This window comes from Lytechinus variegatus, chromosome 2 (assembly GCF_018143015.1).
Source record: "Lytechinus variegatus isolate NC3 chromosome 2, Lvar_3.0, whole genome shotgun sequence".
NCBI lineage: Eukaryota > Metazoa > Echinodermata > Echinoidea > Temnopleuroida > Toxopneustidae > Lytechinus > Lytechinus variegatus.
The window spans coordinates 75,049,040-75,064,720 of NC_054741.1; the positions used below are offsets into that span (position 1 = coordinate 75,049,040).

At 36.1% G+C, this 15,681-nt stretch overlaps 1 protein-coding gene across 1 annotated transcript in view; it reads left to right on the forward strand.

Annotated features, from left to right (window-relative positions):
* LOC121409023 overlaps positions 1-7,813 on the forward strand; it is a 32,098-nt gene extending 24,285 nt beyond the window's left edge. The window contains exon 5 of the mRNA XM_041600802.1: positions 4,842-7,813. Within this exon, the coding sequence (XP_041456736.1) occupies positions 4,842-5,213 (372 nt within the window). The 3' untranslated portion in view covers positions 5,214-7,813. The remainder of the gene's footprint in view (positions 1-4,841) is intronic.
* Positions 7,814-15,681: the final 7,868 nt, after the last annotated feature.

The window sequence follows — 15,681 nt, forward strand, 5'->3', positions numbered from 1 at the left end:
TATATGCCAAGATGATTAATTTAGAACTATTTGGTTTGTTGGAAAGGACCCTGCTTAAGGATAGCATAAATATTCTTCAAAATCACACCTTGTATACATGTACAAAACATAAACTGTTAAAGGATACTGGGTGCAGCTTTAAAATTATTGTTTAGCTTTGAAATTTGTATTTGATGGACTTGTATGCAAACCTATTGGTAAAACTGGGAAAGGCTACTTAAGGTGATTCTATAATTTGGCTCAAATAAACATTGCATGAATACAAGTAAGTTTAATAACAAAAGTATTTGCTAATCATTTCTAACTTAAAAAGAACCTTGATTATAAAAAAAAGAAATCAAAGAAAATGGGTCTTCAGAATTAATGGTGATTATCTTACAAATTCCGAGCCAGTGCCACCTAGCTAGAACTAAATAACTTGACCCAAATTTACCATAAGGATGTGACCCTGTGCATTGAATGATTTTACAAACTGCAGTTTGCTTATTGAGCGTGATAACATGCTTTTACAAAATGACCTAAAACACCCTTTTTCTTAATTATAAAAATTCTTAAATGCATAGTTGTCCTTCATTTAAAATATTTACATAAATAGATTTGAATTCTAAACAAATGTTGCAAATTATAAAAGGATAGGATTTATAATTTGAATTTAATAATTGTTCTGGTTTATTTCAATGTAGGAAGCAATGAAAATCAAAACTTTGAACGCCAGTTCGTAAAATCGCCAGTGAAATGAACTACCATACACAGTCTGGAAAATTATACTAGGTTACACCTCCACCATCCCAGAGCACATAGCCAATCAAAAAAGTCCATCTTGGGGAATCTATTTTTGTCTATGGTCTATTTATTGATCAGCAAGGAATTATGCTTCTTGGGGGGAGTTGTGAAGGTTCCACCTTTCTTCCACCTCTGTTTTCGACAAAAGAAACAAAAATCAATAAATTTTGGTCATTCTTCATCCGCTAAGGGTGTGCCATTGTATTGTTCATCTATTTGTAATGAACAGCCTTCGTTTCCCTCTATTTCTTGTGATAGCGGTTTTGATGATCAGCAAATGGACATGGGTTCAATGCTGGTAATTGCTGAACTCTTAAAAGATGGAGGTGATTTATCAACATTTAGGGAGTTCTGAACCACTCTTTAATGAACTTTGGAAAGTCTGCTATACACCTATCTGACGTGTTATTGACATGAGTTCTGAGTGGCAACACGTACTGGATGTTTGAGGCAGTGATGCTTTAAAAAAGTATGGAAACACTTCCAACCTGCTGTGTAATGCTACTCTGTGATGAGAGATAACTGAACTAGTTCTTGATAGTCCTAGGCTTTCTTGAAAAGATCTATTTGAATCCTGTTTAATGATCAATCGAAGTTCACTGGAGTGCACATTTTGATATGAAGCGAGGATTCCATTGCATTTAATTCACATTGTGATTATGAAATCACATATAGAACAAGCCTTTTTAAATTAAATTTACTTATAGGTACATGCTGATGTATAATTCTCACTGGATTATTTGAGCTGTGGAATTTATACATTTGGAATATATTTCTACAACCATTGACCTCCTTGAAGAAGTGTGCTCAGTATGATTATCGAAAAAACTTGCCCTGTGTATGCTCTGAGTACGGCATAACAGATTTTCGAAGCAACACTCTGAACATTTTCGTGCATAAACATATTCTGAAATGAACCATTTGTTGGACCCATGAAAAACTGAGTGATCATGAGTTCTTTGTTCAGCATCCGCCTTCCTTTTGAGTTGTCCTTCTTCCAGGATGCACCGGCATCCCAGGATGTCCCTTCCCAGCTGACAGCGAAGACCACATCCCATGCTCCAATTATCCAGGAAAGCACAACTACCATTCAACACCAGCAACGTACCCTCAACAGCAGTAACAATCCCCAACAACATCGTATCCTCCCTGGCAACACCACCCACCAGCAGCACCGTATTCTACCTGCCAACCCACACCACATCACCAACAACAACGAAGATCCAATCATCCAGGCCAAGAGAGCAGTGCTTCAGCATCGTCATCATGATCATCTGGCATTGACCAAGAGCAGTCAGGATAATTGCACTAATGCCAGGAAGGGATCAAGAGATGGCATTGGTATGGGGGTCAGTACCGGTGTTGGTATCGTGGAGGATGGGGATGGTCATAGCACTAGGGAAGAGTTTCACAACCTCCTGCTTTCTATGTATAAATCTGAGGTAATTTACGAACTATGAATAGAATAGCATCTTTTGCCAACCCTATGAGCATTGATGAATGTACATTTTGGTGCATATTTCATAACAGTTGGTTTTAGTTGTTAGAAATTGCTTCATTTGAAATTCATAGAATATCTAGCTATCATGAATGCTTCTTGCTCTGGCAAACCAACAACTATCTGAGTACATCAGCATGAATGACCATTATGGCAAACTTGGGCTCTCATCAAATCACTTGGAAAATAAAAAACAAAAGGATAGTAAATATGGCAATCCTATTTTAGTTTATTGACAACTCTGATCTTTACCAGTGCTGATGTAACTTCCTGGTATAGAGAATTCCTATCTTACACACTTTTCAAATTCAGATGAGAGGAAGAGGGGGAAAGACGGGAAGATGAAAAAGAAACAGGAAGGATTGGAAAATTTGAGGAAATGAGAAGAAAAGAACATGAAATCAAGAAGACTGAAGTGGCAAAAAAAAAACCCCAGAAAAAAAGCATATATACAAGGTTGGGGCAGGTGGTCATTTTAACATACAGGGTGATCTCTGTATCTCAAAGTCAGCGACCAATGTGAAAGATGATATTAAATTAGACCCATAAAGTGCAGTGACCATTAATGCCATGGTCATTTTTTATGTAGTTCTACATCTCTCCTGTTTGCCCATTCCATTATCCTTGCCGTTCTCAAATTCTTAAGAAGAGAATATTACTCGTTCGGGAGCCAGTTCTCCCCACCATATTTTATGGAAAATTTATTTTCTTTTATCTTTTCAACATGTCCTTTCTTTGCTCACAAATCATAATCAATGCTTAAAATTGAAATTGAAATTGCACTAGAGATGAATTGATTTCTTCTTTATTACATAATCATGCTTTTGAATGTAATACTGATATCTGTATTACTAGAAGTAGATTGGCGAATAAGTATTAACAGATTGTATAAATTTCTTTTTGGTAAATCATAATTGGAGTTCTTCAATGAAGTGATCGTTTGTCATCAGTAGGTAATTTGATTGTGCAGTCCCTGCCATTTAATATGGTCAACACTAGTGCTGTAAAAGAATACATTAAACTTGCTATTCCTTTGCTCTCCAGATGACAGAAGACAAAAAATTCAAAGAAGGAAAATAAAGGACCAGAAGGGGATATCTTTATCATTGAATACTGGAATGTATGCAAGTGCAATGACACAGGAATGAGTATTGGTACTATTGTCCGTTACTTCACTCCAGTATGCGATGTCATGCCTGGATGTCATCTTCTACATTCCCGCTTTCCTCACACCACACAGTAAAACAGATGGTCAGGAAAAGCTTTTATTTGAATTTGACGTATATGAGAAAGACGGAGAGAGAGCGTGTGGATGCACGAAGAGGAGAAAAACATTGAGGAAAACTTGACCTCTTTTTTTCAAGTATATGCACTTGAAGGTTGTTCCAATATTGGAGTTCAGAGTGAATTTAACTGTTTAAATATACCGGGTATTGAATACTGACCCCATCTCCTTTACCCTCCCCCCCCAAAAAAAGTCACTGCATTAAAATAGCAGAACTCTGTTGTATTTTGAAAAATATGTGATTTTATCGGGTTACAAAAATATCATGTCAAATTTCATGAATCTCTAATTCAGTAGGGTGATAAGGTAGAAATATGTAGGCCAATTTTTTTTATTTATTTTTTATAATTCATTTTCTCCTAAAATTTTGAACGGAATACTAAAGGCATATCAATTCTTCTTCATTACCGTTTCTACATGTATAAGGATTATTATTGGTTGATAAATTCATGGGATTCCAGCCTGAATTAAGTTTCAGATGTGAATGAGGTGATGAAATAATGTTATTAGAGCAACATCATGTTCGGTGGTTGTTCTTATGAGAGTGTATTCTGAGGAAGATAATTTTCAGATGTGAGAAGGTAATACTTCCCGGATGATAGTATGTGTTTACTGTCGAAATACATCATTGGGAAATTAAGATGTGAATTGGGTCATCAATCATCCAAGCCATGTTTGCTGTTACATTAATGTCATGTCGGCAGCTATGGATGATAGACACCAACCATGTTTGTAATCAATAATTACGTGATTTTTTACAACAAGCATACTCCTCTGGGGCAAGGGTAATAAGTATTTTGTCTGCGATCTCCTCGCCTGATTCATCTACCTTTCTTCCTCCATGTTTTTCACCATGTAGGTTTTCATCGTTGGAGGGAAAATACGAATGCTTCTTGTTTTTAGCTGGTAGTGATATACAGTAGCAGCAACAAATAAAAACTAACTGGGCATTTTGTTCATTCATAGAGATTGACTAATATACCAATAGGGCATTAATTAACACAGTTTTTTCAAGCTTTTAAATTTCCTGCAAATTACTATATTTCTTTGATGTATTTGACAAGTTACCATGGTAGATTTGATAATGCATATATTCTCAAGTTTTAATTATAAGGTTAATAAACTTGTTTTGTTGTTTTGTGAAAGTGTATATCCTACATGTACCTTGATATCAATTCATATTTTATTTGTGGTATTAACACCATGCGCACAATTCAGTGATAAACTTTCACAAATCACAAACATTTTCAAACTTTTCAATATCTGCCTTTGCAGAGGTCATCAGGTACAGACAATGGCCCAATAGTATCAAAATCAGCTACGGTAATCTCTCCTACCTCTATCACCACTGCTACCACTAACACCACCAATGCTATCACGACTGGCTTCCAAGAGTCGCTGCGCCCAGCAACCTCCACCGGCATGGTTCCAGATGTGGAACAGATGAAGAGGATGATGGTGAAGCAGAAGGCCAGAGAGATGGCAGTGAGTGCCCAGAGGGCGCTAGTCAGGGACCGGGAGGTGGAGAACCTGAAGCAGGAGCTAGAAGCCATCAAGAAGACGTTAGAGATCAGCAGGGAGGATAGGCTCATTGAGGTAAGGCTCCTGCAATACGCGGTGGATTGGTTTCATAATGGAGGAATTTGATAAAGTGATTGGTGGGGGTAAAGGCAGTGACTGTGATGGTTGGGGAAACAGAACAGCCCTGTCCATGAGGACAAAACTGCATTCAGTATTTTGAATCACTTTTATTTCACTGTGCAATGGTATTTATATTCATGAAAAAATATTGATCACTAGGAACAGGGATATTAGTAGAGGGAAAGGAGAAAGATAGAGAGAGAGGGGGGGATAGTAAGATTGTTGAAGGGAAAAGTAAGATCGTGAGGGGGAAGAGTTGGAGAGAGGGAAAAGAGAGAGCACGGGGTGATAGAATGAGATTGAGAGAGAGGATGAGGAGGGAGATTCAGGAGAGGGGGAGGCATAGGGGGTGATTGTGTTGATGTTCACGTCAGGCAGCAAATATAAGAAATATAGAATATCGAATGAGTACTCAGTAGAGCCCAAATACCATCCATCCTTTATTAACCTGACTTTTCCAGCTCTAGCCACATGTCCGTGAATTATCATTATGATTATTACCACTGGCTGGTCTTAAAAGCCTGCCGTCCTTGCAGGGAAAACGGTATCTCCATCTACCTAGCGATCATCCTATTCTATTGATTAAGAAACCCCCATCTACAAACTAAGCCTTGAAACAGAGAGCCTGTCAATCAATTATGCTATCCATTTTGGAAGGATATTTTTTTCCTCAGCATCATCTGTCTAGACAACATCTATATGCCATAAGGCATTAAATCATATTTTTACTCGTATCCTAAAAGAAATGCCATCAGCTCATGTGTACTTTGAAATTCAGGGTAACCTGCATGAGGGAGGGGATAAGAGATTAATGAATCCACTGCCAGCTTGGAGACTACAAGTTATAAAACTTATTAATAAGGAATATCTTTGCAAATGATCAAATCATCAGATGAATTTATGATCATGCAGTTATGTGTTTTTGATCATAAATATCATATATATGTAAGCTGCCATTTATAATTTCTCATCCTTCTTGACGTATTGGAAGTGATGGCTAAATGTGTTTTCCTGTGTTTATAAGTATTCAAAGCATTATCATTTAGCTTTTGAAAATAAAGACAGGTGATTAAATTATTCCAAAACTGAATGAAGAAACCATGTTGCTCTTGATGACACGTGTTCTGTTTATTGGTTCTGAAGAGATGACATCACATCTGAAAACCCTTTATTATTTTCACCCTTTAAGAATATAAGACTTATCTCCATTTTGATGATAAGGGCTATGAACAGATGTCTGAGCTAGAAATTCCCAGGACTATGAATATTCAGATTAGTGACATAACATATCTAAGATAACTAAAGCTTTAAAAAGGTAAATGTAATTGGAGAAGAACAAAGTTTATATCTATGGAGGGTTTAAGGGTTTATGAATATCTTTATGTGTTGTAAATTATGTTGACCCTAATAAACTTTAATGCTTACTCTTCTTTAATCTAATTATGCCAGGGTAATTTTATTTCTGTAAAAAGCCTAGAGACGTCGTTCTGATGTATTAAGCACTATATAAAAGGTTATTATTATGCTGAAAAAAATTCTGTTAGATTTAATTTCAGGTGTTGTCTTGAGAGAATGAACGCTCATGGGTTATACCAATACATGTAGGTTGAAATTGTACATTGAAAGGGCTTTAGAGTTAAATGTGCAGGTGAAAAAAATGAATAAAAAAGATGAGGAAAAGGTGTAGGGGATAGGAGAAGGACAATGATGGGAGATAAAGTGGCTAGCAGAAGGTAAAACATGAAAGAAATAGAAGAGGTTGGAAAAGAAGTATATACATGGAGGCACAATGGCTAGGTTGAATAAAATGGTAAAAAATAGAAATGTTGTGAAGAATAATGGAGAGGGAATGAAGAAAGGGCATTAGAGTTGGATTTTACTTCATTCATTACATTCTTGATTGTTATTTCAAGTCCTACTTTGCCATGAGTAACCTTTGTACGGTAAAAAAAATATGTTTGCTTGACTGATATGCCAACCTTATCTTTTAATACACTTTACTCCATCTGTCTAATACCTTAAGCTTTCAATTTTGCTCTGGGTATGATTTCCAAATATACATAGGATCGTCATCCTTCACATTGTTTGACTAGTGTTTATGGAATGACTTCAGTATTACCGTTCAGTGCCTTCGTATCTTTCAAAAGCAGTATGTTTTTAACATTTACTTTGGGGTTATTAACTACCTAACCGATGTGCTCCTTTCTTCATGTTTCTTTTATGAAAGTAAACCTCAATTTTTGATTGGCTCGTCAGGACCGCTTCTTGCTGGACTAAGCCGAACATGATGCTGTTATTGCATCGTTTTCTGTCGCACCATTACACTTGGGAATAGCCGAAGCAACCAACAAACATGCCACCTTTAATATAGGAGTCCATGTTGCTTTGAAAATATCAAGACTTCATTTCTCATCACCTTTTTCCAACGTCGGTTCTACTCCTTATGTGATGTCAAGTCTCGTTTGAGAGAAAAGTGACGTGAGATTGATGTTATCAAAAGCTAGATGAGAGCGCAGTGTTATGTTTGTGAAGCAGATATCTTGGTTTATTTCTCTCAAGGATAATATCTTCAAGTGCATGTTTCTATTCTGCTTGGTGTAATTTAATTGCAGGTTGGAAGATGGATTTCATATCTTATTTTGATCTTCCAGCGGTAGAGTAAAAATACCTAGGGGACTTATGGATATGCATCTTCTTACCTTTCTATTAATCAGAATGGTTCGCATTGTGTTTTAGTGATGCCAGTTTGTCAACCTCTAAAGCTCTGCTTTCTGTATGCTTTTGGGTGCTACCTGACTGCAAAGACACATGCTTGCTAGTAATATACGAAGAGACAGGGCTCTTCAAGTTCTTTTTTGAGATACCAATATGAAACTCTTTCCATATTTGTCATTTATGCATTCATTGGATTTTGAACTTAGATCACATATTCAGGAATCAACTTCTCTACTTCTTACCTTTATTCTTGGTAGGCTAACGTCCTGGAATATATTTATACTTAGGTGCTGTAGTAGTAGTTTGGTAAATGGAATAAGGATTTTCTATGCATGTGTAGATTGCATAAATATATGTATTTCCAAGTTGGATGCATAGTAATATAGCCTTGATTTTATAAGTTCTTATTAGAATGATGCATTAAAATTCATTGGAAATCATTGAAGGATCCCCAAATAATGACAATAAATAATGCATTTTGCTTTAATAACATTTTCTGCAAAAGTTTTATCGATGTTTGTTCCATACTGTATTTCATTAATAGATCAAATTCAACTTAGCCACCAAGGGCATATATGTCTTATATACAGTACAAATAAATATGTATTTTCAATTCCAAAAGTGATCTTTGTGAATATTGCACTGCCTTAAAAATAAAAATACAGCTTGCTTAAGAGCTTTATTACATTTTGGTTTGGACTGATGAAGACTTGATGATGATAGTAATCTCACTTGTTCCATTTTCATTAGATAGATTACTTTATCAGAGATAGCATCTTTTGTTCACGGGTACTGATCATCATTTCATGAGTGATGGAGAATTTTCTATTGTTTGTTATCTCTTTTCTTATGGTATTGTTTTGGGATGCTTTCAACATCACACATTTTATAATTGCATTCTGGTGCTGATCCTTGTGGTTTGAATTTATAAACGTAATCATCGCCTCTCTATCACTTCTATTGTATTTCTGGCTCTCTCTCTCTCTTTCTCTTTCCATTTTCTTATTTATCACCATATTATTTTTCCCCCTAACTTTCCTTTGTCTTTATCATTTTTTTTTCTTTTCAACCCTCTATTTTCTCATTCTCTCACATTTAACAATTCTTTCTCTCTCTCTCTTGAGTCTTTTTTGTTCTCCCTCCCAATTTTCTTTGCAATTATGATCACTTTTCCTTTCTGCCTCTTGAATCCATGGAAATTGTAGTTAACGATTTAATAGCCCTGTTGTCTGTTATGGCTTCTTCACCGTGTATCGGCATACCAATAAGGCCCAAAATGCTTTCAATGTAATACCCAACTGGTGATGATATCCATCTGGTAATGATGAAAAAGAAGAGGAAAAAAACAACTCCACAAGAATAGTTGTCTGTGTAGATGTCATGGGATGTGCGTACATTTCTGCCACTCGTTACCCTGACGAGCTGATTGCTGGACTAATCTATTTAAGTTCCGAAATGAACACGAGGCCATTTGCATATTGATCGTGACAAGATTGGGGTAGTGAAATGGGCAGTTGGTGATATGCCCTGTCAATAAGAGCATAAAGTAAAAACATATCATAACAGTGATATCTATACAGGTGGCTTAGTCAAGCTAATGCAAACTGCCGAATGAGTTGCTGATAGGTTTGACGACATCGTCAGAGAACTAGGGCTAGCTTGTTTGACAGCTCAGTGATGTTATTACAATTTTACTTCAGAAGAATCAAGTAAAGTTTGTTTTAGGTCTGCTTGGTTGTTTGAGTAGGAATGTCTGTTGACCTGTCCTTTCTCTACCATATATTTATGTATTTCCATTTTGATTTTGATCGGGTTGGATGCTGTGAGTAATGCAGGTGGAGTTCTGAAGCTTTGTGAAATCTTTGTGAGAACATTCAAGAGCTTTGCTATTTGCATTACCTTTACTGTTCAACTTACAGACCATTTTTAATTCTCAACTGATGATTCTTACCTTGATTGTAAGGATTACTGCTCAGTTAGGAATCATCGGATCCCATGTGATCATCCATATCAGCGAATGATTTCAACAATGGTGATTTATCATACTCCAGTTCTGCCATTTTCATTGCTTTAACAAACTCGCAGACAGTCAACAGCACCGCATCAAAAACCTCTGATTGGGGATAATTCACCATAATTTGTCATCTCAGAAGGATGCTCCTGTAATCTCCAACAGACGTTATGATGTGATCAATTCTCAATCCTTCCCCATCTCTTTAACGAGAATCTTGCCTAACACAGTGGAAAATATCGAGTGTACTATATTTTCCGGTCAATCATTTTGCACTTGCGATCGGGCCCAAATAGCGCTGAATAAAATCCCAGATTGGGAGTCATCGGGAAGTATGCCAGCTATTTCGTAAAGCGATGTGAGTTTATTGATAACATCATTCAAGAATAGATCAGCAAAACGTGATTTTTTTAGATTCTGATTGACAAATGATCTGATTCCTAATGATGATAAATGGTTCTAAGATGAATGGTTCTGAGATGAACGGATCTAAGATGAATGGTTCTGAGATGAACAGATCTAAGATGAATGGTGCTAACAGTGTCAGTAGGATGAACGGATACAAACATCATGTCTATCGCAATGGAAATGCAAATGATTATCCGGTAAGGTTTATTTCAATTTTGTTCACATTGACAAGTATCAAAGTGTTATTATTAATTCTGATTTTTTGATTTTTTTACTTGATTTAATATGTAATCATGACGGGTGATCTACATATTACAAAATAAACTTATTTTGTATTATATCATTTATCATTGAATACAATATACTTGGTATAGTTTTTTTCCAGATGTTTATTTTGATTTTATAGTTTACGATATGTTTAGTTCTGTGAGAAGCTAAAACAAATTTATCAGTACTATGCTTGCTTTTCGTAAAACGATGTGAGTGTACCAGTGTTGTAGTGCCTTGATGCTCGGCCTTGGCCTTAAGGCGCCTTAAGGCCTATTTTTTCAAAGCCTTGGCCTTGAACATTCAAGCCTTGGCCTTGAGAGGGCCTTGGCCTTGGCCTTGAGGATTTTGAGCCTTGAAATTTCAAGGCATTTTCAAGGCTTTTTCAAGGCATTTTGTATTTTGTACTTTCATTTGTTTTATAAAAGTAATTATAAATGTTTCAATTGTTCTGTACATCTAATGACACTAAATACTACCAGTCAGCAGCAGCAGAAGCAGTAAGTGTACTTAGCAGTGCCATCAATTGCAATTATCATCACATAATTGTGTAACAAAGAGAAGTGATGAAAATTAATATCATTTATTGGTAATATGATGTAATCATGACTAATAAGGATGACAATATCAATAATAATGACAATAATTATGATTAGGATTATAGTCAGTGGCGTAACTACAGGGGGGCATGGGGGCACGTGCCCCCCCCCCTCCTCCCCCAATCGGCTGACTAAAAAAAAGGAGGAAAAGAGGGAGAAAGGAAGAGAAACGTAGTGGGAAAGAAGACATTAATGTTCATTATAATGTTACATTATTATGTTACATTACATAAGAAACATTTTTTTTCATATAAATGAAACATAATTGGCTCAGGGCATATATGTCTTCATTGTTCCTGGTGCTCCCATTGTCTGTTTACCGAGATATATAATCCTGTTATACTAAAACCTCCCGTTTTCAAGTCAATATACACCAAACTACCAAATATATTTCCTCGCATTTCGAGTCATTCTTTTACATGTACAATAGTATGCTTCTTTTTCATGAATACTTTAAGTGATTGTCCCATTTTAAGGTCTTAATATAAAACATTTCCTGTCCGTGCTTACGTTCGCAGTAGTGAATTGGTGAAAGATGTCTGCTCTCCATCAATTCCTAGAATGAGTCCTTAAAATGTCCCTTTTTCTGTTTTTTGATCTGAATATCAAAAATTTTCGCGTTCGCATCCTTTGGTTAATGAAGTACGTATTCTTGAATTCCTACAAACAAGCCTTAAAATGCCCCTCTTCAGGTCTGAATTTCCTAAATTTTCAGCTCGCGCTTCGCGCTCGCAAGATTTGATTAGTGAGATGGGTATGTTAATCATGATTACAATTGCTTTATGTGCATGTTTAGATGTAATTCTAACAAAATCAGCAAGCGTTTATTGGCACTCCCATTAAATGACAATGGTGAGATGTGTATAATCTTAATACATAAAAGATTCCTAAAATATAGTCCTTAAAATCTTCCTGTTTGGGGTCAATATTTACAAAAATCTTAGTTTGCGCTTCGTGCTCAAATTATTTAGTGAGACAGGTACTATCATGATTACAAAAGACTGATTGTAATGTCCCTTTTTAGGTTTGAATATCAAAAAATTTAAGCTCGCGCTTCGCGCTCGCATTATTTGACTAGTGAGATACATGTCCGTTTATCGGCACTGTCCTTATAAAAATATCTCTATTAGATCAGTATACCTGGCAACTGGGCGCGCTTCGCGAGCTCACAAGGCAGTTCCAAGTTTTTACTGGTGCCCCCAATACCGTGACCCACGGTACGCCACTGATTATAGTGATCTTATGACAGGAATCATTCTGACAGATCTGACTGCAATTTTGACAGCAATTTTCATACTTTAAAAATAGCTTACTCTAAAGAATGATAACAAGGTTGATTTCTATTCCATTAGGTTTTCCTTGTATTATTTTCTTTGACCAACAAGAATGTTTTAAGTCTTAATGATATTCTGAAAAGATTCGGTAAACTTGAACACAAACTTCAATTGTGTCATTTCCAGATGGGCTATGGCATCAATGGCATGATGAGCCAAAAATTTTGAGGGGCCAAGCATGGCATACAGAGCAAAATTTTAGGTTTCAAAATCAACAACTTTTGGATTGTGCTTGCATAAATTATTAAGTAAGGTTCGCATTCAACACAAAAAAATGCTTAGAATGTCTAGTTTTTAGGTCAGAATATTACAAATTTTTGAGCTCGCGCTTTGCGCTCGCATTATTTGATTGGTGAGTTATGTATCCTATTTATGAGTCACTAAATGCAGTCCAGAACAGCTTCCTTTTCTGGTTAGTAAAAATTTCAGCTTGTGTTTTGTGCTCGCGTTAATTTGTTTAGTAAGATGCACACCTTTTTCATGATAACAAAAACAGCTCGAAATATTTAAATTTCATTTCTTATTACATCTTATTACAACATCTCGCAAGGATGCCCTTTTAACAGTGATTAGCACCATAATTGACCCAAAATCGAGTTTTACAACTTCAAATTTTTTTTTTTCAAAACCACTTGCTCGTTATGCTTTCTATAGCGGGAAATTAAAGCCTAAATCAAAATATCTGTCTTATCAATTAGAAATCACTTAAAATAGCTTTGCTGAACTGCACCAAAATTCTCATTTTGACTTATATTGTAAGTGCATTTTTGGCTTTGACCTCCCCCCACAAAAAAATACATTCTGCCTCCCCTGTACCAGGTAGAGGAGAAAGACATATGTTGAGAATGGGCATGCCAGGATCAGATCACCTTGGTAATAATAATTATTGCAATGTGAATCGCCTAGAACAATAATTAAATGTTTTTATGTCTAAATCTACATGATCTATCATGAAATTATTTTCATTTTAAATGTACAAGGGTAAAAAAATTTTGCTCGCTCACACCTTTTATACATTTGGTCCTGTGTGTCATGTATGCCGCCTAAGCATTGTTGTCTAATTTTTTTCCCATATATTGTACAATTGAAATGCCTTGGCCTTGGCCTTGGCCTTGGCCTTGGCCTTGAGGTTTTCAGGCCTTGGCCTTGGCCTTGGGTTTCCATGCCTTGGCCTCAGCCTTGGTTATTGAAGCCTTGGCCTTGGGTATTAAAGCCTTGGCCTTGGCCTTGGCCTTGGAGGTTTGAGCCTTGACTACAACACTGGAGTGTACTGATAATATCACTCAAGAGCTGGTTACCAAATTGTGTTTTTTATTGTTTGATGGAAGTTGTCTGTTTCTAAGAAGTGTTTTTTATATAAATCTATATATATTTCATGGTTAACAAATTAATAAGAGAGTAGAGCAGAGAGAGGAAGGAAGAAATATAGAGCAGCAGAGAGATTAAATAAGAGGGAGATAGAGATATAGAGAAAGTTTAATTTTAAAATTTGGATAAAGAGTGAGAAAGAAAGAAATTTCAACTTTAAAAAGAAGTGGAACCGTAGAAAAGCACAAATTGGGATACATATATAAGATAAAGAGAAAAAGAGGGGAAATATTTCCTTCCTGAGAAACACGACTGGAATTGAAGCTATCACTCCAATTTACGTGATTTGTCTTACAGCAATCAGGGGCAAATTTGGTTAGTCCCGTTTGTGCATTGCCTAAGGCTTCAAGAACATTGAATATCTTAACAGATACCCTTCAGTGTGATCGAAAAAGGGTAAAAATATATCTCCACTGCTGAAAATAGACGTAACCATTGCATGAATTATTTTAAGTGTTTCATGTGCAATGTCTTCATACATAAAGGCCTTTTTTCTTCTCACCCTTATTTGAATGCTTGATTTCGGATACAGTATATTTTTTTTACAGTTTAGAAACAATTTACAGAAAATTAATTATGAATGTTTCAAACTCATGGATTTATCAAAGGCATTGTTACTGGAATTAGGGAAGATTATATATATATTTAAATGTGAATCTAAGGACTTTGATACGGTCTGATGTTGAATATTAAAATCGTATCTTGTCTAGTGTTCAAAGTATTCACTTTGAAATGTGTTAATTCACACAAATCCTTGTAGTGAGAAAATGGGAGGAGGAGGAGGAGGGGGGTGTAATTATCATGATCTAGCCCTTTCCAAAATGTGAATAACAAACAGCAAACAAAAGAAATAAATATACTTCCCTCCGCTGCCTCAAGGTGAGAATGAAAAAGAAGAAATATTGAAATAAACAATGAATCCCTAGGGAAAAATTAATCAGTTAAACTTGCAGTGAGATCCAAGGGAAACTGCAGTGTTTTCAATGAGGTTTGAAATCACTTTGAAAAAGAAGAAATATTATTAAAACATGTTGATTACTCTGTGGTTGACCAATATCTCAGGATTAGCACATATGTGTGATGTCATAAAAAGGGTGCATATTATGCGCAAATATGACAAAATGCACTGGATTGGATAAGGAAAGTAATTTTGAAATGTTTCATTTTAAATTGCTATTTCTGATCTTGGCTTTAAAGACTGGATTAAATAGCAAATCTATGTGTTTTACATAGATCAGTTACCTCTCAGTGTGTTTTCCCCCCATCATCCATACTTCTGGGCCCCGTCTTACAAAGAGTTGCGATTGATCCGATCAATGGCCACTATGGACGGCCAGCAACTTCAACATCTATTATGCATGTTTGTTCAAAATATTTTCTAGCTATGATGTATATTCATGCATTCATTGTTTTCTGCAAAATTCCCTGTGCTTCTCTTTGTTTACAAAGGACATTGTGCAAATTTCCTGTACAAAAAATCATGACACGGATGGCTTTCCATAGAGTTACGATTGATTGGATCAATTGTAACTCTTTGCAAGATGGGGCCCCGATCCTTCTTCCTTCCTGGGCCCCATAACACAGAGGTTAGCGATTAATTGCTTTATCTTAAAGGACAATTCTGATTGGTTCTGCAGCAGTGTACTGAGCAAAATGCAATTAATCGCTAACCTTTGTGTAACAGGGCCGTGGTGCTCGTCTGCTCAATGGTGATGCAGATGATGAAGGTGAAAGATCCTCCCAAGGGAACCAACTACCCGCAAGGATGGTGA